General features: G+C 43.4%; 1 protein-coding gene and 1 long non-coding RNA gene across 4 annotated transcripts in view; one reads left to right on the top strand and one right to left on the bottom strand.

Moving 5' to 3' along the window:
• Nucleotides 1-3457, bottom strand: part of LOC308659135 — a 41108-nt gene extending 37651 nt beyond the window's left edge. The window contains exon 1 of the long non-coding RNA XR_014024457.1: nt 3362-3457. This is a non-coding gene — a long non-coding RNA (uncharacterized lncRNA). The remainder of the gene's footprint in view (nt 1-3361) is intronic.
• NFIC (nuclear factor I C) overlaps nt 1-25310 on the top strand; it is a 172579-nt gene that overhangs the window by 3786 nt on the left and 143483 nt on the right. Inside the window, exon 1 of one of the 3 annotated variants that reach the window (XM_081312540.1) lies at nt 3090-3265. The exons of the other annotated variants lie outside the window; for them this stretch is intronic. Coding sequence (XP_081168666.1) covers nt 3236-3265 — 30 coding nt within the window. The 5' untranslated portion in view covers nt 3090-3235. Of the gene's footprint in view, nt 1-3089; nt 3266-25310 lie in introns of those variants that run through there. 3 annotated transcript variants of the gene reach the window in all.

Raw genomic sequence — 25310 nt, 5'->3', positions numbered from 1 at the left:
AAGATAACCTGGGGCGAGCTGTCATTTATTTACCAACTTATTTATTACACTCAGTCACAGCTAGTCATCTGTTCAAAAAAAGTAAAAATTCTTCATGGTTATTCCTCTACCTCCCTTCCCCCCCCCCCTTCGCTTTCTATTTAAATCCCCCAAGGTGCTAAATAAGTCCACGTGAGATTGATTTGTGCGCATTTTCCACGTTAAAGATCCTGGTCCCGGCTCTCCCAGCTCAAAAGTAAATCCCATTTGCTTTTAGTGGCCTTAATTCCAGATTAAAGGGCCTCATGGGACTCCATAGTCCTTGCTTGTGATTTGCATTGTCTAGGTGCGCGTGTGTGGTTGGTTGGGTGGCGGGTGATCACCCCCAGTTGACAACTTGCTAGCCTTCATGGTGACCTTATTTTTAAAGTTCCTTTTTTGGGGTCAGGGAAAATCTCCAGCGGCCCAAAGGTGAAGAAGGTTGAGTGCCAGGTTAATAACAGGACTTATTAAAACTTTAGATATTTGCTACATTTGAGCCCTGCCTAACCGCGGTAGAGGGCTGGCGGCTTTTGACGCGTAACTGGCAGCCTTGCCAGTGAAACATTCTTGTTGCCCTCCCCCCTCCCTGTTCCAGAGGTGCCCTTTTTTCTTATTTCCCCAGTTTCTTTTGATTCGTTTCTCTGTCTCGAGCTCACCCTTGTGTAGAAACTGGCGATGTGTCGAAAAATAGACTGGAGGGCTGCGCTTCTGAAGTTGGGAGCGCTGGGCATTTTCTTCCGGTGGGCCCACGTAGGAAGCCCAGCTTCGCCCCCAAGAGAGGAGTTGTTCCCAGAAAGAGTGCCTTAACCTTCTTCTTCGGTCCCTTTCCAGTGGAGGGAACTGGAGGAAAAGAGGATTTGAGAAGGGAATCTCTCTCGGCCTCTCTCCATTCATCGCACTGCCTGGCGCTACGGCCTGGCCCGCCTTATGGAGTGGGAAGCATAGAAACTTCATTATCTTAGGGACAAACGCAGTGAGAAGAGGAATATTAGGGAGGGGACCAGATTTTTCAGGACTAAGAATTCCAGCATCTGGAGATCTACATTAAGATTGCTTTTTCAATCGGCATTTTGGAGCAGTGACAGCTGAAACCTGCCCCAAGATAGGAAGTTGGAAAGTCATGGAGGGGAAGGAAAAAAAAAAGCCTTGGCTCTGTTTTTATTTTAATACTACCCCGCACTCATACTCACACTTTTCCACCTCCAGTTGCTGAGTAGGTAATTGATTCAACTTGCACTTTTTTTTAACCTGTTTTTCCTAAATTCCATAAATACGGCACACTCTGCTCACCGAGTGTTTCCACCGAATTCACGGGGACTGGTGAATAAAGTTAAGGCTACACTTGGCTGGAAAGATTTCACAGTTCTCTCCCCAATATTCTTAGCTTTCTTAATATAAGGCCAGAGAGGCAGCACTTTATGATTATTATTGTGAACAGGATTTTTTAATTGATTTCCCCCGGATCAGGCAGATGGAGGTAGGAGAACTGTACTGTAATTCTCTTGGGGAGAGGAAGAATACCAGGGTTTCAGGTTTTTAACACCCCTACCCTGAAGTCGGTGGATGACGCTGACATGTAAAATGACATGCCTGTACCCATTTTTAAATATATATGTTTGAAGATGTGAGATAAAAAGGGTTAAGGATGGTGGTTCTTGAAAAAAAAGGGGGGGGGAAATAGCTTCTCTAACTTAGAGCCTCCTCCGCCCCGTCTTACCTGCGTCTTACCTGCTTTCAGAAGAACGTACCTGTGAAAGCCTCGTGCTGCTGATATCTTAAATTTTTGTATTAGCTTCTCCTACCTTACAGGAGATGAAGTCGCCTCCACCTCGTAGACAAAAAAAAAGGATAACTCCGAATTGATTTTACGGGGGCGAGGATCAAACCCATCCTCGGATCGGGGTTTTGTGCTCTCCTTTCGCCTTTTCCTTTCACTTTTCCCCTTCGCCTTTTCCTTTCACTTTTCCCCTCCTGGTTTCTTTCTGCCTCTGGACAGGTTGCTTCTAAAATTCCACTTTCTTCTTTTCTAACATTTCACTCGAGGTTTGTTTTTTTACTTTTTCAAGGACAACTTTAGTTGAGTTTCCTCCAAATTCTCATCTCCCCGACTCTGTCCTTGCTTACTCTGAAGTAAGGCCCAAAGAACTCCTGCTGCTCCCCGCCTCCTCCGAAAGCGCGGTCAAGCCTTGGCTGCGTCTGCATGTGTGCTTGTACGTAGGAGCCGAAACCGCTTCACGCTTTATCTCCCTCCCTCTTTACGTTATGTTATTTTATTTCAAATTTCCTTTTAGGCCTTTGATTGCCGTTCCTCCCCTCCCCGAGGGGGGGGGGCTTTTTAGGAAAACTTTTTAAAGAGAAACTTGTTAAGGGCTATTTCCCGCGTTTTCTAACTTGTTAAGGGCTATCTATTTCCAGCCGCTTTAAAAAGAGTTTGGGGAGCGAGTCTCAATCCTCTCTCCTCCCCCCTCAGCTCTAATAATAAAAAAAATAGGGAACCTTATATCCCTTCCGGATCTCTTCGGAAGAGAACGGATTCAAGCGTTTCCTTCTTTTTCCCGGGAGGTTGTCGGAACAATCAAGGGTTCTTCCATTTGTTTATGCCTCTCCACCCCCATTTTGAAAACTGCGACCACATCCCCGCGCGCTTCTCCGGGAGTGTCTTCCAACCCAGTTGGGACACTTACCGGGTCAGGCTTCCCCGGCTTCGGGTTATTCGCTGTCACCCCCCCCCACCCCACCCCTCCCGCCCCGCTTGCACCGAATTAAAAAAAATCTTTTTTAAATTACTACTTCTTATCTCTGCCTCTATACAGATGCACGCGTGTAATTCTTCTGGCGGTTTGATGCGATTCGCGCCCTTAATTGATTTATTTTTAAACAGCCCCACTCTCTTAAATCCGCTCTTCTCAAAAGCTTTCCCCCCCCCCTTTGGTCCCACCCTCTGCTCCCTCCCTCCCTCCCTCGCCGTCTCCTCCCTTCCCTCCCCCCCCCGCACCGATCCATCGCCAGGGAAAGAGAGAGAGAGAGAGAGAGAGGGAAGAGAGAGAGAGAGAGAGGGAGGGAGTCAAGAAAACTGTTCCAGCCGCCGCCGAAATGACTCAGTAACTTTTGCGCTTGGATCTGCTTTTTCAAACCTCACCCCCCCCCGCCCATCATCATCGCCACCCTCTTCCTCCTCCTCCACCACCACCGTTTGTTCCGCTAAAGCTCGGAGATGTATTCTTCACCCCTCTGCCTCGCCCAGGTAATTAAAGCTTTCTCACCCCACCCCCCCAAAAAAAAAACACGTTCTCCTTCGCAACCCACCCCCCCTTTCCCGCCCTGTCGCGCTTCGCCTTACTATTTGCTTTCTCCTCGGCTTTTCCCTGCTTTCTCCCTGCAGTTTTGTCACTCAAGATGCATGCGTGGTAGCGAGGTGGCTCGGTTTATGTATCCGCTTCTCTCCCTTTCTTCCTCAAACCTCCCCCCCCCCGCCGCCAGCAATTAATTAAAAGAAACACACACACACACACACACACGCCGTAGTTCTGCCAATTGCAGAAAGTGTGTGCGTGCATATTTGTTGGGAGAGGAGGAGGAGGAGGGGAAGCTGGGGAAGGAAGGACTGGGCTGGCGTTGTGCTCTGCAGCCCTCCGGTGGAGCCTGCGCCGGCCGTCAAATCTTTTTTCCCTTTTTTCCGGCAGGTCGTTTTAATCCTTGCTAATTACTTTCTGTTCTTCGCTTGCCAGCTTCCTTCCCACCCTCCTCCTCCTCCTCCTCCTCCTCCCCCCGCGTGGGCCTCCCCGCTTTTACTCCGAAACAGTTATTTTCTCTACGGCATTCGCGCGCGCGGGCGGGCGCGCGCGGGCTGCTCGCTTGTCCGCCGAATATGGTTAGGGCAGAAGGGCTGGTCGGATCGGGTGGAGGGTGTTCAGGATGGTCTCTGATCAACATAAGTCTGTGTGCGTGTGCGTGAGAGGTGGTGGTGTTATTCTCTACATCCCATGCTGACAACTTGGGGGAAGGTTGTAAGGAAGCAGGTTTGGCTTGGTGGCTCTTTCTGTCCAGTAGTTGCACGTGGGAATATCCCCCAGTTGGGTCTAGCAGCGGTTGTTTATACTGGAACGGGTGGACTTATTTTACTTTCAAGCCCTTTTCTGCAAACTTAAGTTTTACGATTGGGAGAGATTTAGGAAGTGTGAGGGAGTGATTGCTTTGTGTGAAAATCCAAGGTTAAAAAAAAAACAAAGAGTGTGTGTGTGCAAAACCCAGTTTAGACAGTGTTGGAGAAGGCGAGTGGCCCCCGGACATGTGGGAATGGGTTTCCAATCTCTGGGAATTTAGATCTAAGAATATATCCATAGTGTTTGCATTGTAGGCCCTATCAGTAACCATCCAGCATTCGGGAAAGCAAAGACATGTGTAAGGTGGGGGGGGAGTGCCTGCACAAGAAAAGGTGTGTAAAAAAGTGTGCAGCTGGCTGTGGAGTGCAGCTGCCAGAGTGAGAAGGTTTCTTGGAGCTATTGAGCATATGGGTCTCTTGCATGCTCTTTCAGTGTGTGTGTGTGTGTGTGTGTGTGTGTAAAAATGTTGGAATGCATGTGTGAAAGATGGTGCTAGTGTGCAGCCAGATGGGAGGGAAGAGTGTGTGCCCTGCTGTTTATTCAATCCCAAGTGTGTGTGTGTGTGTGTGTAGTTATTTGCTACAACTGTGCTGCTCCTTCATGCCTTAAAATATTCACACCTCATGCTGGGTATGTTTTATGAGAAAGTTGTCAGGCGGATTTGCTAAACTATGAATCCGGAGTGTTCATTGCTTGTGGAAAAGTTTCAGGCAAATGTGTTCTGTAAAATGCACACAAAACGTACAATGTCTTGGCTTCGATGCTGTCCTTTGCATTTTGAATTAATAGCATATGAAATGTATGAACGCTCATACATAAGATAAGCCATGAATGCTACTGCAGATTGGCCCTGCGGAGAGCAAGCCAGTGGTGTTAACAAGTACAACGTGGCCTGGAGCACACCTTCCCATCAGTGGCCTTTGCTTTGCTTGTGATTTGGGGACTACAGCTCCCATGTGCCACTTAGGGCACCATGCTCCTCTGCCTTGGTTTGGCATTGCAGTTTCTTCCCTAGTTCTATGGGTTTCTTCTTTTCCCTGTTGTAAGTTTCGTAGCAGGCGGGCCTGATGCTGTGGTGGGTCAAATATTTGAGCAGGCGCATTTTGACTTGGCACAGCCTCACTCTGGACTTTCTATAGTTGTGTCCCCTGGAGCGTGGCAGGCTGTTCTTTCTCTCGCTCTTATCGATTCCTGATATTTTATTTAATTATTGAACAAGGCTCTCCTCATCCCAGTGTAACTCCTTCCTTACTGCAAATGAAAAGTGCATTGTATCAAAGCCTTTCCCCAAAATACGGGGATCTAAGCTTGCAGCTTCTTAGTTCTGAGCAGGCCGAATAGTGGAAGTGGGAAGCAAATGGAACTGATTGCTATTTCTATTGCTATTGCAATTTTATTTTATTTTATTTTATTTTATTTTATTTTATTTTATTTTTTTATTTTATTTTATTTTATTATTTTATTTTATTATTATTTTATTTTATTATTTTATTTTATTTTATTTTATTTTAATTTTATTATTTTATTATTTTATTTTCATTGGGAAAGTCTGCATTTAGACCATTTCAAAAGGATGGGGGCCTTCCCAAACTCTTGGCATACCCCAATCACCTCCAGCTTGAGTGACCAAGAGTGGCAGAGAAGCAGAATTATTTGGCAAAACTTAAGTGAATGCTGGTCCAGTTTCAAAGCTCAGCTGAAATGTAAAACTTCTGAATTCTGAACTGTCCCTTTTTACGATTTACTTTCCACGTTCACCCTGAGGAAGCACTGTAATTTTCTGAATGAATACGGAAGGCCTTTTTAAAAATAGCAATGTATTTCCTTAAAGTTAGCCTTTAGTTGAAAAAGGGCCTGAACTGGAAAACATGATACTACTGAAGGCACAATCGTGAGATCTATTTGTTCGTTTATTTTAAATCAGACTGTAAAAAAGAGGTGTATAGAAAGTATGGTAAAACAAAGCTGAAGTTGACAATTAAAGTCCTGCAAGCACATAAAAAAAGGAGAGCTTTTATTCTCACAGTTGTGGCCACCATTTTGGCTTTTTAAACTTCTGCCCCCAAAATTCTTTTTCTGTAAAGACCAATATTTTGAATAAGAAAGCAAGAAAAAAGCGAAGGATCCACCGAGATCAAATGCAAAGGCTACCCTGTTTCAGCTAGCCCAATAATTGCTCTGCCTTGTGATACAGGTGCCGTTTTTTGCTGAAAAGACCCATTTTATTAAGGATTCCTTTTCCTAAGGAAAACGGTTGCAGTAACTCGGAGGGGTTTACATTTAAGCTTTCTCCCATTGGAAAATGTGTACAGTAGTTAATCCTTATCTGGTATGATTGCATCCCGTAAAAAATATTCTAATAAACAAAAAGAATGGAATTTGGAGAGGGCTGCGCAACAGCTTGTGTGCATTCTCTGGGTTTAGTCCTTTGCATCTCAGAGGTATCTGCTGAGATCCAAAATGGGGTCTCTTAAGGTCATGTAGCTCTTGGTCTTTAAGAATTAATTAAGCTTCTATCTGGAATTCAAACAAGGTGGTATGATTATTCTGTTACTGTTGCTTTTAGATTTTTATCGGTTTTATGTTGGCTGTTTTATTTATTGTGCTCCATCCAGAGTCCCCTTTGGGGGACATGGATGGATGTATAAATTTGATTTATCAGTCAATCCAGAATACACCCTGATCTTATTATTCCCTCCAATAGCCACTTTCTGTGGCAAGCTGGGCTAACAAAGAAGGACTGCCCATAGGAGTCTTCTAAGATGGGGGTAGGTTGGGGAACTAGATTATATACCTACATGGCCTGGGTCCGGGATATCTGAGGGAACACCTGCTGCCGGCATCAAACGCCCTTCGCCCAGTGCGCTCCCACAGGGAGGGTCTGCTCAGGGTCCCGCCGGTAAGAGATTGCCGGCGGGTGACACCCAGGGATAGGGCCTTCTCGGTGGGAGCGCCTGCCCTCTGGAACCAGCTGCCGGTGGAGCTGAGAACTGCCCCCGACCTCCGATCATTCCGCCGGGGCCTGAAGACCTGGCTCTTCGAGCTCTCGGGCCCAGTCTGAGGAGGAATTTTTAATTTGGGGTTCTTTTTAACTGACTACAGGGTTAATTTAATATTTTTTAATTTGGTTCTTAATTTTTGTATTTTGGATTTTTAATTCCCTGTAAACCGCCCTGAGTCCTCAGGGAATAGGGCGGTATATAAATATAACTAAATAAATAAAATAAATAAATACCGCTTCGCAGTGCTTTACAGCCCTCTGAGCATATTGCCCCAAACAACCTGGGTCCTCATTTTACAGACCTCAGAAGGATGGAAGGCTGAGTCAACCTTGAGCCTGTCAGGATCGAACTCCCGGCAGTCCTATTTTTTTCTTCTACAGTCCATTTCAGAATTCTAAATCCAAATGTCTGTGCTCACGGTAGATTAGAGATGGGGAAAAAGAGGAAAAGGTTTGTTCAGTTTCTTAAGAATTTTTTTTTAAATTCCATTTATATCCCGCCCTTCTCCGAAGACTCAGGGCGGCTTACAAGCTTAGCAGTAGCCTTCATTCTATGTATATGCCTGCTTATTAGGGCTTTCACACACACCCCAGCGGCATTATTACAAAGTCAGCTTATTGCCCCCAACAATCTGGGTCCTCATTTACCTACCTTGGAAGGCTGAGTCAACCTTGAGCCTGGTGGGACTCGAACCTGCACTAATTGCAGGCAGCTGGTGTTACTTAAGGAGGCATTAGCCCACTGCTCCACCAAGGCTCACCAATTCCCCACCAATATTCACAAAGATTTTTTTTAAAAGGAATAAGGGATCCACGAACCTCGTAAATGTTTGCTTCTTTAAGAAATAGAAATGTGATGAGCCAACAATTTGGCTTGAGGCAGCTTTGTAAGTAGCCATACGTTGTGCCCATTTCGCAGGTCTGGGAAACGGAGAAAACGTGGCCTGCTCCAGGCCCCATGATTATTCAATGAAACAAATGGAGAGGATTCCCTGTATATTGTATCATGCTGCTTCTTGATCTGGTGCATAATGAAATACCCCCTCCTTTTCCCTAGACCAGTTTCCTCAACTTTTTCTCTCCCAAAGGAAGACATTACACACCTCTGTTCAATGTGTCACTTGGTTCTTCTCCAAAGCTTTGCATCCACCTTGATCAACATCAATCTAATAAGCAAATTCAGCTTAATTTGTCCTAGGGCTGCTTCTGGCACCTATTTTTCAAAATGGCCCTGTGGTAACCTGTGTTTGAATAATGTCCATCATCTGATTAGAGAAGTTTTGTGCCAGTTAATCACAAGAGAGTTAAGTTGTTAGTCTGATGAATTAAAATGGGGGTATACTTAACATGTGGGGAAATAATTGGATTTTATACATGATTTTACATATTCAACTGACAACCATTCATTTAGTGACTGTTCAAAGTTACAACAGTGCTGGAAAAAGTGACTAATGACTGTTTTCCACACGACCATTGGAGCATCACGGTGTCACGTGATCAAAATTCAGGTGCTTGGCAACTGGCATGTACCTATGACGGTTGCAGTGTCCTGGGGTGATGTGATCTCTTCTTTTGGCCTTCTGACAAGCAAAATCAATGGGGAAGCCAGATTTGTTTAACAACTGTGTTACTAACTTAACAACTCCAGTGATTCACTTAAAAACTATGGCAAGAAAGTTGTAAGATGGGGCTAAACTCACAACTGTCTCGCTTAGCAATGGAAATTTTGAGCTCAACCGTGGTCGTAAGTCACCTGTGTGTCACTTTAGAAGTACTCCTACTTTTTCTTACTACACCACTACCTTTTCTTTTTACCTCTTCTAAAAATAAAGTGGCCTCCCTCCCCCTTTCTTAGAGGATTTTTTTTTAAAAGCTACTGCCTTCTTTCCATCTGCAGATTAAAAAAGGCAGATATTTATGCTAAAAATATGTCATTTACACTTCAGTCAGGATATATTTTTTAAAAATTTAACTGTCTAACTCAATTGGAGGCACGTACTTTTTATTTGATCAAAATGTCTATTAATCCTACCCTTTTGCAAAGTAAATATAGCAATGCTGACTCTAAAAGAGACTTTTAAGTGACTGGGATCACAAAAGCTTTCACATTAAGCAAAATATTTTCCCCCAAGATAATTTTCTTAAGCCAGGTATCTTTTTCCTAATAACAATAACAACAATAGCATCAAATAAATAAGCACTTTTCTAGACTCTTCATTTCCAGATTCTCGATAAATTCTTAGGCCATTGATGTCTGGGCAATGACATATGTAACAAGCCACAATACATTACAATACATGATTCAAGGTGCCAGGATGTCATCATGGACAAAATGTAACTTAATACTTGCCTGATGACATCTGACACCAGGGTATGTAATGATATCATGGCATATATTTCTTTATTTGCCACCCCTTCCAAGATGGCTCTCTGTCAAGTTGACCTCTCCATTATGCTCTACGTGGAGCTAAGTGAATCCATTTTGGTGAGAATAAAGGCTGATGGGGATAGGACGGAGATGTAGGCTAGGCGTGGCTATGTCATAAGTGGGAAATGATACTCATGATTCCTAGGAATAGTAGGTGTGGGGGGCGGTTGTTCCAAGAAATTCTTAATTATTTAAAAGGTGTATTAAGCTAAGGTTTACGACTTTCCTTTCTTGCATTACAAAATAGCAAGCAATTGTGCCATAGACTTCAAGAAACTGTGGTCAGGGATAGGTTTGGGAACCGCAAAACCAAAAAACAAAACAACACAAACCAGTTTGGAAGTGCCATTATAGTGCTGCTATAAAGCTTTAAGGGGTGAGCTCCTATAATACGTAAACTAAATCTTAATACATTGCAACCGCAAACTGAAAACATACAACATCAAAACTGCCAACTAATAAACTGTATCATGTCTTAAAAGTGATGGCCTGGTTCACATAACTTTTGATAATAAGCGCTGGGTTTCTACAACCATGCTGAACTGCAAATTTCCTAACTCTTTTATTGGGTTAGTCACACTCTGTGATTCAAATCCAACCAAATTGTTTGTAATTAAATTATCTGAAAGACTGAGTTGTGCACCTTTGAGAACTATCAGTGGCACCTAGAAGAGAAATTGGTTTCAGTTGGTACATCAGGTGTTGTTGTTTTTTTAGGGTGCACCCTTCAGCACATTTCTCTTGAAGGCTTATGGGTTTGCTTAGCAAGAAACAACTTTTTAGCATTGTCCCAACTGGACTTCTTTTGTTTTTCCTTGAAGACGTTTCGCTTCTCATCCCAGAAGCTTCTTCAGTTCTCATTGAATGGTAGAGAATGGAAGGATTTATATTCCTTGCAGTCATCTGGTGGTTGGCACTCTTTCTGAGAGCCGTTGAGGCCACGTGGAGGTTTATTTGTGCCCTCAGGGTTACCTGAATAGGAGGTGGAACTGTCTATGAAAGGGCCCTCTATGGAGATTCTCAGTTTTCCAGGTCATGGTTGTTCCAAAGGTGCTTTTTCAAAAGGCAACTGGACTTTCTTGTTTTGCTAGAAGACGTCTCGCTTCTCATCAAAGAAGTTTCTTCAGTTCTGACTGAATGGTGGGGAATGCAAGGATTTGTGTTCCTTGCAATCGTGTGGTTGTTAGCGCTGGTTCTGAAAGGACTGTGTTCAAGTCCAGTTGCCTTTTGAAAAAAAACACCTTTGGGACAATCCTGGCCTGGATGACTGAGAATCTCCATAGACTTTTAGCACTGATTTCCATCTGTAAATTCTGCTGATCTGAATCTTCTTGTTTTGTTTTTATCAGTCATTCTGTCATTCGTTGGGTTTTATTTGAAAACTAGCTGCAGAATTCCTAGCAGATTCCTAACCCCCAAATTTCAAAAACAGAGCTGGCATCCTAGGAAATGCCCAGCATTTTTGCATTCGGGAATGAGTTGGGAGAGGTTTTCAAGAACTAGAGATATGGTTATAGGTTATTTCTTGAGCTATACTTTTGTTGTATGTCTTTATGGAAAAATACCCTTAGGGGATTTTAAATGGTTGATTTAGTTCTGAAAAGAAATCTTTGTTTGAAGTTTCCCCCTTGCTGTCACCCCAAAATTGTTTCTGCTCTATTCCAGGCATGTACAGAATGTCACCACCCAGCTGAGAGATAAATCTGCTTCTCTGTGAATTCAGAGTGGCATGGAGGGTTTCCCCCCCCCCTCTTTTTCTTTCTCTCCCGCTTTGCAGTTCCCCAATTAAAGATTAAAACCCTGGCAAGTATTCCTCTTGACACTGTTTTTGGGAGCAAGCACAGCACAATGTTGATTTGGAAACATCCGTATTCCTGGCAAGGTGGGTAGGGCAGCTGCTGGTGCCACTGTAGCGTGGAGGAGTTTCCCAATGTGTTCCCAAAAGCTCAAAATAGCCCTGGCAAACTTTGTGCCACTCCTAGCCAGGACTTCAGAGTGACCTGCTTGAGTTGTATCCAGGTCCTTGACAGCTTCTCTCTCTCTCTCTCTCTCTCTCTCTCTCTCTCTCTCTCTCTCTCTTTTTTTTTTTTTTCTTTTTCTCTTTCTCTTCCTGGCTGCCTCTCACCACTCCAGGGCTTTCCTTTCTTCCCATCTCCATTCAGTGTCGCTTTCTTGTTTCAACTGGGGACTTGCTGTCTGCTGTTATGGTTCCCTGGCTGTTTTTCCCTTCTGAGAACGAAAAAACTAATTTTCTTTGCTTCTCCCTTTTGGGGTTTTTGATATATACCGAGAAGCTGCTGGGGTGTTGTGATTGCGAGTTTGGAAGGCGAAAGGTTGAGGGGTGTGTGTGTCAAACTATTTTCCAAAGCATCAAAAGGCAAGAGAAGAAACAATGGGTGAAAACTAATCAAAGAGAGAAGCCCCCTGGAACCAAGGAGAAATTTCCTGACAGTGAGAACAATAAACCAGTGGAACGGCTTGCTTTCAGAAATTATAGGTACTCCATCACTGGAGCCTCTTAAAAAGAGACCAGACAACCATTTGTCTGAAACGAGAGGGTCTTGTGCTTGAGCAGGGGGTTGGACTAGAAGACCTCCAAGGTCCCTTACAACTCTTTATTACTCTATGTTCAAAAATGGCTGAGTGGGATAATTAATGAAATGTATACACCACCAATGCTGTCAATTTCTTTTTTGCCAAATCTTGTCTCCTATAGATAGATATAAGCCGTGGGGATATTGGGGGGGGGGAGGGTCCTCCGATGCCCAATAATTCAGGCGTTGTTTCCACTGCTGATTTTACAGTTCTCCAAAATATTCACATTCTATTTCTTTTTGTCTGCCAATGTTTTCATCTCTCCCTTAGGCAAAGAAAATGAACCCACTTGGTAGAATATAAATTAATTTCAGGAATGGGCATTGCAACTAGGAAGTTATTTTGGTAATAACACCAATATATTAGAAAAAGAGTTTTTGCTATTTCCCAGACTAGAACAGTTTATTCCAGTGGTCAGTGGATTACTCTTGGCAGGCAATCCTGAATTCGGGAGGTTTGCAGAAAAGTTGCCAAACTGTTTAGAATATTGGAATTTATCCGTGTTCTTGATCAAACATGTTCTTTTAAGAACTCGGAGTACATTATCAAACAGAATGTATCAAACAGGATGACAATATCTAGGATAAAGGCCAAGGGACCTGGTCCTTGCATTTTCTATTCAGAAAGATTTCTTTGATGCATGGATGCAGAAGCCAAGGACCCCAGCATCAAAGTTATTAAAATATGAATTATATCTTTACTTCTTAAGTGAGTTCATTGAGGTTGCCCTGCCTCAATTTTCAAGGCAGAGAGATTATTGAAAATCACTGATTCATTCAGTGATGGCATCTGACGTCGCATTTTTCTCAGGGTTCCATTAAATCGAATAATTTTGGGGCGGGGGGGTGGGGTGTCTTGGCTGCAAAAATCTGGTTGAGCATTAAGAGGCAGCAATGAATGTGTGTGGCCTCCCTTTCCTGCCATCTAGTGGTTATTTGGATCATTGTTTCTCCACTTCAGTAGCTTTAAGATGTGTTGATTACAAGTCCCAGAATTCCGAGGAATTCCAGGGAAATGCTGGCTGGGGAATTCTAGGAGTTGAAGTCCACATGTTTTAAAGCTACTGGGATTGAGAAGATTTCTGTATCTTGTACCTGGTAGTCCTAACTCTGAGCATGCAAAGCCTGAAGAGGAAAGAAAAGAAAAAAGAAAAGGGAGGGGAAGGGAAGGGAAGGGAAGGGAAGGGAGGAAGGAAGGTCCATTGTACTGTATAGAAAGAGAAAAGAAAGGATTAGTATTCTGAATCAAGACTGCTGTATTGTGATTAATCTCTTGTTATCACTGTTAACAGCCCTTTTCCAGATAGCTGAACTCATGAAATACCTTGATCATCCAGAAATACCTTTAATTGCAAGTAGCGTAGATTACAGCATGATAAGGTGAGTTAGGAGATATTGTACAGTATTCCAAGGTCAGAAGTTGGTAATAACTCACAGCGTCTGCACATGAATCTGGAGCACATGTCTGCTGTTGTCACATGTCTACTGTTTATGGAGGATATCAGGCCCAGAGCCAACAAGAAGGAGGAAGTTAGCTCAGAAAAAGGGGAAATACATCACAAAGAGGGAGGGATTAACTGGCCCATTAGCATAATGTATAATTTCCCAAAACAGCCATGTGGTGGCAGCACACTCCCCGTCTGGTATTACTTAATACCACCATATAAAATCATATAACGGTAGTTACTCAATGCAAATACATGTTTGTGGTTTGCTAATTGTCATAAACACTTGAGAGATATAAGTAATAAACCTGAGGTATAGACATAAAAACCTGATATTTATAAAAAATAAACATGCATACATATAAGACATAAACCTGAGAGATATAAGAAATAAACATGCATACATATTGCAATAACAAGAACTGCCATTTCAGGCCTAAAATAGTCTAGATTAAAGTTCAAATAACTTTTCTTCTTGGAGTCAGGATCCAACCAGGAAAGGTGACAAGTTCAGTCTTCAAGGGGCAAAAGCAGGACCAGTTCTGTGATGGGTCTGATGAAGGTTTTTATGGTGCCTTGCTTTGCGACCTTTACCTCCACCTTACGTACCTTCCCATCATCGCTAAGAATGGCCTTCTCGATGAGTCCAATGGGCCACTCAATTCTTTGAACTTGTTGGTCCTTGAGTAGAACAAGATCTCAAACTTGGAGATTGGGGTACTGATTTTGCCATTTTCTGTGACTTTGCAAAAGAGAAAGATATTGCATCTTCCATCGATTCCAAAAGCAGTTGGTGAGGTGTTGTACTCTCCTCCATTGATCATGGTATAGATTTCCTGTTCTGAAATCTCCAGGCGGAATAGGAACAGATCCGAGCTTTTGAGTGAGAAGAGTGGCTGGAGTGAGGATGGTTGGGAATTCTGGATCTGTAGGCACTGGAACAAGTGGCCTTGAGTTGATTATAGCAGATACTTCTACTAAGAAGGTGGTCAAGACCTCATGAGTGAGCCTTGTAGAGTTCAAGTCCATTAACGTAGAGTCCAATATTCTAGGTGTAATTCCTATCATTCTCTCCCATGAGCCGCCCATGTGGGAAGAGTGTGGAGGATTGAAGATCCAAGTACAGCCCCTTTTAGCTAAAAAGTCCTGGACTGACTTAGAATTGATTTCTAATTCTCTGCAGGCTCCAATGAAGTTAGTTCCACAGTCAGACCTTAATGACTCTACTGGTCCTCTTATGGCAAGAAATCGCCTTAGAGCATTAATGAAATATAAAGCATCCATGGATTCTAAAACCTCAATATTTACTGTACGCACACTCATACAAGTGAATAGCACTGCCCAATGTTTGTTATTTGCTTGGCCACCACGTGTTCTGCGTGCTGTTACTGACCATGGGCCAAAGACATCCAGACCAATATGAGTGAATGGTGGGTCAGTGCTTAGCTTATCAGCTGGCAAATCTGACATTTGCTGTTGCTGATGCCTTCCTCTTAATTTGCGGCGTTGAACACAGCTGTGCAGTACAGCTGTGATCTGTCTTTTTGCTCCTACAATCCAAAGGCCTGCCACTCTTATGGCACCTTCTGTGAAATGTCTGCCTTGGTGCTTAACCTCTTCATGGTGGTAGTGTATGAGCAAGGTGGAGAGATGATGGCAACCAGGTATAATAAGAGGATGCTGTTCTCGCTCTCCCAGTTTGGCCTTATTTAAACGTCCACCAACCCTTAGCATGCCGAGAATGTCTATAAATGGGTTCAGGTTGGCGATTGGACTGTTTTTTTGGAATGTTCTGTTTGTCATGGATACATTTGATTTCTGTGCTAAAGACATTCTGTTGTACACTGCGTATAATGATCAGCTCACTTCTAGCAATGTCTTTTGCTGATAGAGGGTTTTTACACAAGTGCCAGCCTTAACATTGTGTCATTAAACTTGGTGTGATAACATTGTGCAATGTGAACTAACCTTGCAATGGTGCGTACAAGTCTTGTCCACTTGCAGAACCGTTCAAAGCGTTGACAATCCAAGATGGTTCTCTGCTCAGATCTGGTGAGAAGAGTCTTCACTTCAGAACGAATCTCTGGATCATTGTCAGGATCTTGAAGATTGAAGACCTCAGCTTTGCTTTCTTCTGTATGATCAAGCAGGAACTTAGGACTTGTTAACCAAGAGTAACTTGCAAAGGCACTTGCTGACAGTGGCCTTGTAGCATGATCTGCAGGATTAAGTTCTGATGGAATGTAACCGCAGCACTGTTTCAGGCAAATTTGTGGAGTCTGAGATTAGCTTCAGAAAGCATACTTTGTGTCCTTTGGAGCAGGTCTATGGCTTCTTCGTCTGTGGGTAAGGATTTGAGTCCGTCATCCACATAGAAGTCCTTCTCGACGAAATGTTGGGCATCTGCACCATAGTCCTTCTCACCTTCAAGAGCAGTCCTTCGCAGACCATATGTTGCAACAGCAGGTGAGGGACTGTTTCCAAAGATGTGTACTTTCATGCGGTATTCGATTACTTCATTGTCCATGTTGTTATCACGGTGCCACAAAAACCTTAAGAAGTTCCTATGGTCTTCTCTAACTTTAAAGCAATGAAACATTTGCTCAATGTCAGCGGTTATGGCGATGGGTTCTTTCCTGAACCTCATGAGTATACCTACAAGGTTGTTGGTTAAGTTTGGACCTGTGAGAAGAGCGTCATTCAGGGACACACCTTGATGCTTGGCACTGGAGTCAAACACTACCCTGATTTGCTTTGGCTTGCGTGGATGATACACACCAAAGAAAGGCAAATACCAGCACTCATCATGTTCTCGAAGAGGTGGAGCTGGCTCAGCATGGTCGTTGTCGAAGATCCTTTTCATAAAGGCAATGAAATGGTCCTTCATTTCAGACCTGTTCTTTAATGTTCGTTGTAGTGAGTTGAGTCTAGATAGTGCTTGATTGTGATTGTTTGGGAGTCTGGCTCTGGTAGAATGAAAAGGTTCTTCTCCGCGAGCTGCATTGGCTTCCGGTTGCCCTCTGGGTGAGATTCAAGGTGCTGGTGATGACCTATAAAGCCCTTAATGGCTTGGGTCCGGACTATATAAGGGAACACCTGCTGCCGGCATCAACTTCCCATCGTCCTGTACGCTCCCACAGGGAGGGTCTTCTCAGGGTTCCACCAGTTAAGGAATGCCGGCGGGTTATTCCCAGGGGAAGGGTGTTCTCTGTGGCTGCGCCAGCCCTATGGAACCAACTGCCCACGGAACTTAGGATTGCCCCCGACCTTCGTTCATTTCGCCGGGACCTGAAAACCTGGATCTTCGAGCTGTCTGGCCCAGACTGAGGGGTTTTTAATTTTTAATTGGATTTTAGACTTAATTTTTAGGGCTTAAATTTAATTACTGTTTTAACTGATTTTAACTTTTGTATTTTATGTTTTAATTGCCTTGTAAACTGCCCTGAGTCCTACGGGAATAGGGCGGTATATAAAATAAATGAATGAAGAAAGAAAGAAAAAGAAAGAAAGAAAGAAAGAAAGAAAGAAAGAAAGAAAGAAAGAAAGAAAGAAAGAAAGAAAGAAAGAAAGAAAGAAAGATGCGACCCAGCTTTTAGACATATCTTCAGAGAATGCAGTGTCCATCACATTGATGAATTCTCTGTCTTCAACTGACATGGCTATTCTGTTGTCATCACATGTAGTATGAAACACTGTGCTGCCTAAGTTGTCATCACAAGTGACAGAGGTAAAATCAGATACTTGGATGATGTCAAGAGGTTTCTCCTTCACTTCATAGTGGTGAAGACATTGTCTGAAGTAAGATGCACGCCCATTACTTAAAATGTTAGTCTTAAAGGAGTTGATTTCAGACGGTGTGCGCATCCCATTTAAACATACATCTCCCACTATTACCCAGCCTAGGTCAAGTCTTTGTGCATATGGGGCATCGTCAGGTCCTTCGCACTGCTGGCATATTCTATGAACTCTTAGAATGTCCCTTCCCAGCAAGATTAAGATGTCAGCATTAGTGTCCATTGGTGGAATCTCATAGCCAGGTGCCTTTAGTGGGGATGGTGATATGCAGCTTCAGGGGTGGGAATCTCTTCCCTGTTGTCTGGTATTTGGTCACACTCAACCAATGATGGCAACGGTATGCCCTTAGTCGCTTTGATATGAGAAATCATGAACCCATCAGCTCTTCTGCCAGAGGTCTCCACACAACCAGAACAGGTGTTGAGCGTATATGGTGTTTCATGTCCCTCTATGCCAAAAATATCAAAGAATTTGGGTTTGACCAGGGATCTGTTGCTCTGCTCATCTATTATGGCGTACATCCTGGCAGCTTTTTCGGGCTGACCCTCTGGATATATCTTGACTAGACATATCTTGGCACAGCATTTGTGAGTGAAATCTTTCCCACACACTTCGGTGCATGAAGATGACACATTTGTAACTGGAGCATGACTTTGTTGCTCCCAGCCATGGTTTGAGGCAGGGTTGGATGCAGGTGGTTGCTGTAACTTGCGTGGAAGTGGAGCAGGATGCATAGCTGTAACGTGCTTGTCACTATTGCATTCTGTGCACTTGACAGAGGCTTTACAATCTTTAGCAAGATGGTCATATGAAGCGCAGCACCTGTAGCATATTCTAAGTTTTTGGAGAACCTCTTTCCGCTCTTGTATAGTCTTGGCTCTAAGCTCACGACATTTCCTGAGAGGGTGAGGTTTTTTGTGAATAGGACACTGGTGATTAGGATTTTCATCTCCACCACCTGAACCGCCCCATTGAGGAGGAAATGGTACAGGGGGTGAGATGTCCGGTTTTTTTGTAAACACAGCTCTACGTGAGTCTCTGTGTTGAGCTGCTGTGTTAACATACCTTGGTGATGATGATGGAGCAGGCACACTGGATTCATCGTAGTCGAAGCTGGGGTCATTGTTCGTCCAGGCGTGGTGGCTTATGAACCTGCAAAAATATGAGAATGGGGGAAAGGAAACATTATTGCGTAGTTTGTAGTCTGAGCCGTGCTGTTTCCAGTCCACCTGCAAGCCGTATGGCAGTTTTGACACCACTGGATTGACACCATGGGAGGTGTCCAAGTAGCTTAGACCAGGTAGACGTGGGTCTGTTTTTGCCAATTCTATCTCCATGAGGGGATCATTTAGTTCCTGGAGCTTGAGATTGTCTTTGTTGCCTATCTTCGGAAAGTTTTGTAGTTTTTTGAATAGAGCCTTCTCTAATGCTTCTGGGCTTCCGAAGGCTTGTTCAAGTCTTGCCCACGCAGCTGCGAGACCTGCGTCTGGAGAGTCAACATGCACTGATCTCAGTCTTTTAACACGATCTGTAGATCCTGGCCCCACCCACTTTATAAGTAGATCGAGTTCCTCTCTGGCGGTAAGGTTGAGATCAACAACAACAGTTTTAAAGGTTGCTTTCTAGGATCTGTAGTTTTCTGGACAGTCATCAAACCTTGAGAGGCTGTTGGCGATGAGCTCTCGACAAGTCGTGTGTCTGGAATAGTCAGAATGGTCTGGTCTTTCACTCCTTGATGCCAGAGAAACTTGTGGGGCCCCTTGGGTGTGAGAGTTCTCTGGTGAATAAGGGTGAGGCATACCAGGATAAAATGCCGTTGCACGAGCATTCAGCTGTGGTGTAGCTCCTAAGGCTTGTGCTGGCTGTCGATTCAGTCGTTGTTCATTGCTGGAAGTTATGTTGTCATTGGCAAGGGGTGATGCAGTTTGAAGTGTTGGCGCACCTGTGATGTGAGGTTGAGGAGGTGCAGGCCTTTGTAGGCTTGGGTTCAGTGTGTTGTTCATAGGAAGCACAGTTGACACACCTACGTTGTGTTGTTGAAGAGGTGTAGGCCCTTGCAGGCGTGGGGCTTCTGTGCTGTTTGTAGGAAGCACAGTTGACACACCTGCGTGGTGGTGTGGAGGAGGGGTAGGCCTTTGCAGGCGTGGGGCTTCTGTGCTGTTCTGAATCAAGACTGCTGTATTGTGATTAATCTCTTGTTATCACTGTTAACAGCCCTTTTCCAGATAGCTGAACTCATGAAACACCTTGATCATCCAGAAATACCTCTAATTGCATGTAGCGTAGATTACAGCATGATAAGGTGAGTTAGGAGATATTGTACAGTATTCCAAGGTCAGAAGTTGGTAATAACTCACAGCGTCTGCACATGAATCTGGAGCACATGTCTGCTGTTGTCACATGTCTACTGTTTATGGAGGATATCAGGCCCAGAGCCAACAAGAAGGAGGAAGTTAGCTCAGAAAAAGGGGAAATACATCACAAAGAGGGAGGGATTAACTGGCCCATTAGCATAATGTATAATTTCCCAAAACAGCCATGTGGTGGCAGCACAATTAGACTTGAGAAAACATCTGTAAAATGGGGGGAAAGCAGAGAAAAGTACAACAGAGATCATCGTACTAAACTGAAATCACTGAATCTTTTGCTGCAAAGCTTCAGTTAAGACCAATTTCAATCCAAACCATCCACAGTTGAAGTAACAGCTGTTGTCACCTGACAGGTACCTTGCAGGTACATTGCGACACAAATATGCTGTTGGTAATGAAAATTACTACCCTACCCAGCCCCCTCCTCCATGAGAAGTCTTTAAAAGTGAGACATGAAGAGACCCTAGCTCAGCCCCTGATTTTCTTTGCACCAACCTGGAAGTGCCAACCTCTAATTAACTTACAGGCTTTCTTAGTGGTCTCCAATCTAATTGTTAAACTAAATCTGGCCTTGCTAAACTTGCTGGAACCAGCCAAGGTCAGCTAGATGCTTCCACCTCCTGGGACAATGCTTGGTCAAATTAAAAGTCATTTTTTGTGTTAAGGAAGCAATATTAAGTTTTATTTACTCAACCCCTGGTTAAAAAAAATGTCTTCTGAACAGATTTCGTAGATCCTCAGAAACTCCTGTCAAAAGGTCAGATCTGGGAAATGTTATTTAATTTGGGAATGATGAACACATCTGAGCTGGTCAAATCTGAAAATAAATATAGGTAGTCCTCAATTTACGGCTGTTCATTTTGTGCCCATTTGAAATTACAACAAAAGAAAAGTGACTTGCGATTGTTTTTCACACTTAACCATTGCAGTATCCCCATGGTCATGTGATGAAAATTCAGATGCTTGGCAACTGGCTCATATTTATGACGGTTGCAGTGACCTGAGGTCATGTGATCATCTTTTGGAAACTTTTGACAAGCAAAGTCAATGGGGAAGCCAGATTCACTTAACAACCCGTTACCAACTTAACAACTTCAGTGATTCACTTAACAACTGTGGCAAGAATGGTCATAAAATCCGGCAAAATTAACTATCTCACTTAGCAACAACAAATTTGGGCTCGTATTGCTAAGCACATTGATTTGTGCTTCTTAGATTGTAAGACACCCTGAGTCTTCGGAGAAGGGCGGGATATACAGTAAATGGGATTAAAAAAAAAGTCGAGGACTAGCTGTGCAGCAGAAGTCTTTTTTGTACTAGATCTCAGATGTTTCGTGCAAAGTATTCCTAACCTTGGCTGCTAAGTAAATCGACTTTCATTCTCTGCAACAAAAGCTACCATTTAAACCAGTGTTTCTCTACTTTAGCAAGTTAGACATGTGTTGACTTCAGTTCCCAGAATTCTTCAGCCAGCTGTGCTGGCTGGGGAATTCTGAGAATTGAAATCTGTATATTTTCAACGTACCAAATCGGAAACACTGGCTTAAAAGGAAAAGGCAACCGAGAAGGAAAAACTCCATATTAATTTCCATTTGTAGTTAGCAAGAGGAGAAATGTATAACCAAGTGGCTGAACTCCCTCTAGTCACCCTTCCCAAACCTATGTAGATGAAAGTAATAGTTTGCAAACTGAGAAGAACATATTTCTACGTATCTGAGATAGAGAGTACTAGAGCGTGCGCACGAGGAAGGTTACTTGCAAAGAAAGGCCCCAGTGTTTTCTTTCAACAATGCACAGTACTTGACAGGAACACTGAAAAATGTGTAATCTTATCTTCCCTCTCTCCCTTTTTTCTTTTCTGTTCTTCCCCATCCCATACATCCTGGCCAAGTCTGATGCAGTGTGGGGGTTTCCCCCCCCTTTCTTTCTTTCTTTCTTTGAGAACCAGCTGGGGCAATGAGAAGGGGAAATATTCTTTACGGCAAAGAGAAACAGAAGAAAAAGCTCTCGTGTAACCACCCACAACAGAAGTAGCCTTTGATAGCTACTTCAGCCTTAAACAGAAACCTCAGCTATGTAATTCTGCCTCCTTCACCCACCCTTCTGATGTAAATGGTCAAGTATGGTCCTTTCTGCTAGCTAGGATGGGTTTAACACTATTGAGGCGGGTCATGTTTGTGACAATGGACAAGAATGTTTGTTCATTTTCTCCCCCCCCCCCAATTAAAACACATATTTGTTGCATTTTGATCCTGCGTTCCCTTCAACGACCTCTCTGTGGTTTCTCTAGTAAAGGTAAAGGTAAAGGTTCCCCCGCACATGCGTGCTAGTCGTTTCCGACTCTAGGGGCCGGTGCTCATCTCCGTTTCAAAGCCGAAGAGCCAGCGCTTGTCCGAGGACGTCTCCGTGGTCATGTGGTTGCATTTTTACGTGCTTTCGAACTGCTAGGTTGGCAGAAGCTGGGACGAGTAACAGGCGCTCACTCTGCTACGCGGCACTCGGGATTCGACCCGCCAAACTGCCGACCTTCTGATCGACAAGCTCAGCGTCCTAACCCACTGAGCCACTGCGTCCCTGTGTGGTTTCTCTACCTCCCCTCTATTATCTTCCTAGCCATTCTCTGATAGGTGAAGCTGCATAGGAGCGATTACTCTAAGCTGAACAGGGTTTTTTCTTTAGGAGACATTTAAACATGAACTTAGGTGCTCCCCTTGCAGTCTAATGTGATCTTGTGGAATGTCCACTCACCCATAATGCCAAGCCAGGATCTTTTAACCAGCCAGTCATAACGAATTGCTTTGCACATCACTCTTAAGGCTGAAACAAACAGGTGATGCCATAGTTTAGCGTGATTTTTTTTCCCAAGCAAGACACTTTAGTGCAGTCCTTTAACACTAGGCCAGAGGTAGAATGTTAAGCTGAGAAATGTGATTTTGGGGGATTTTTAAGCACATTTTTTTAAAGAACACGCTTCGCTGGATCAGATGGCATTCAACATCCTGTTTTCCACATCGGCAGTCCAGAGTAGTGTTTCCCAATCTCGGACATTTCTGGATTTGTGGACTTGAATTCCCAGAATCCCACTGCCAGAATGGCCACCGATAAGAATTCTGGCAGTTAAAATCCAGACCCCTAGAAAATTTGTATTTATTTATTTGTATCCTGCCTTTAATATTTTTACAAATAACTCAAGGTGGCAAACATATCCAGTATACCTTCCTTGTATTTTCCCTATAACAACCCTTTGAAATGAGTTGGACTGAGAGAGAATCACTGGCCCAAAATCACCCAGTCAGTTTTCATGCTTCAGGTGGGACTAGAACTCACAGTCTCTTGGTGCTTGGCCCAAAGTCACCTTTGTGATCACCTTTTATAACCTGACAAGCAAAGACAATGGGAAACCAGGATTCATTTAACAACCAGGATACTAACTTAACAGCAGCAAGAATTCACTTAACAACTGTGGCAAGAAAGGTCATAAAATGGGTCAAAATTCACTTAACAAATGCCTCACAGAGCAATAGAAATTTTGGGCTCAAAGGTGCTCGTAAGTTGTCTTTCCTTGCCTCTGCTTCCATTCTTATTTCCTTCCCTCCCTCCTGTCCTCACCCAGTCCCATTAATTACATCCTCTTTTGTTTGTAAATTCCTTGGGACCTGCATTGCTGTTTTGCACAGATAGATAACGTAAGGTGTGTACAGATAAGAAATATATGCATCTACAGTATACATCAACAATGGCTGTTCATGAGAGATCTCGGAGTCCTAGTGGACAATCACTTCAATATGAGCCAGCAGTGTGCTGTAGCTGCCAAAAAAGCCAACACAGTGCTAGGCTGCATTAACAGAGGGATAGAATCAAGATCACGTGAAGTACTAATACCACTTTACAATGCCTTGGTAAGGCCACGCCTGGAATACTGCATCCAGTTTTGGTCACCACAATGTAAAAAAAAGATGTTGAGACTCTAGAAAGAGTGCAGAGAAGAGCAACAAAGATGATTGGGGGACTGGAGGCTAAAACATAGGGAACAGGTTGCTGGAATTGGGTATGTGTAGTCTAATGAAGAGAAGGGTGAGGGGTGACATGATAGCAGTGTTCCAATATCTCAGGGGCTGCCACAAAGAAGAGGGAGTCAAGCTATTCTCTAAAGCACCTGAAAGCAGGACAAGAAGCAACGGATGGAAACTAGTCAAGGAGAGAGACAACTTGGAACTAAGGAGAAACTTCCTGACAGTTAGAACAACTAACCATTGGAACAGCCTGCCTCCAGAAGTGATGAATGCTCCAACACTGGAAGTTTTTAAGAAGAGACTGGACAGCCATTTGTCTGAAATGGTATAGGGTTTCCTGCCTGAGCCAGGGGGTTGGACTAGATGACCTCCAAGGTCCCTTCCAACTACTACTTCTTCTTCTTCTTCTTCTTCTTCTTCTTCTTCTGATGATGATGATGATGATGATGATGAAGTGCAAACACAACTACTGTGTAAAGGGGCTGTCAGTCTCTGAATGTTTGTTTGTTTGTTTGTTGGGCTTGATTATACAGCTGCCCATCTTGAAGATGCAAGTTTGGGCAGCTAACAACACCTTAAAAACAACATCAGCACAATACAGAACATTTTTTTAAAAAAACCCTTCAACTCAGACTTCTCATTTGAAGCCCAAATGATCAGACTTGTATCATCCTACTCTGGACATATTATGAGAAGATCTAACTCTGGAGAAATCCATAATGCTAAGAAAGGGGCAACCGTCATAAATATGAACCAGTTGCCAAGCATCTGAATTTTGATCACGTGACCCTGGGGATGGTACGACGGTCGTAAATGTGAAAACTGTTCATAAGTTACTTTTTTCTGTGCTGTTATAACATTGAACGTTCACTCAGTAAACTGTTGTAAGTCGAGGACTACCAATAATGAACTCATTTGTAAAATTTATATTCTGGCTATATGCTTTTTTAAAAACAATCACAAAGTGAGGAGTTGAATTATTATTTTTGGCCATCATTCCAGATTTGTCAAGGCAGTTTTAACGCCGCTTAAGCTACTTTTCATTTCTTCAGCTTTTGCAGTCACTTCCATTTATTTATTTTTTTACACCGACTAAACTGATGGCTTTACAGGAAGGATCAGTAACACGCAGCCCTAATGCATTTACATCCACCATGAAAGAATCTCCTATGCAGAGGGTGTTAAGGATCCATACAGGCCTTGATGCTTTTGTACCACAAATAGATAACTTAAGCGTTCAGTGCAGTAAAAGTGCATCAATATTGAATTGCCTCTTTCACCTCACTCTGCCTTTTACCACTCCTTTTCCTGTTCCTGAATGCAGTTAGCATGAAAAGTACAAACCACATGAGTCATATAAGAAAGTAGCGGCATCATATTCCAAAAAAATCTTTAGAAATATAAAGATGTACAGCTAGTCCTTGACTTACGACCACAACTGAACCCAAAATTTCTGTTGTTAGGCGAGACATTTGTGAAGTGAGTTTTGCCCCGTTTTATGACCTTTTTTGCCACAGTTGTTAAGTGAATCACTGCAGTTG

Source organism: Vipera berus, assembly GCF_964194415.1.
Source record: "Vipera berus genome assembly, chromosome: 1".
NCBI lineage: Eukaryota > Metazoa > Chordata > Lepidosauria > Squamata > Viperidae > Vipera > Vipera berus.
This window is presented reverse-complemented; position numbering and strand designations above follow the sequence as displayed.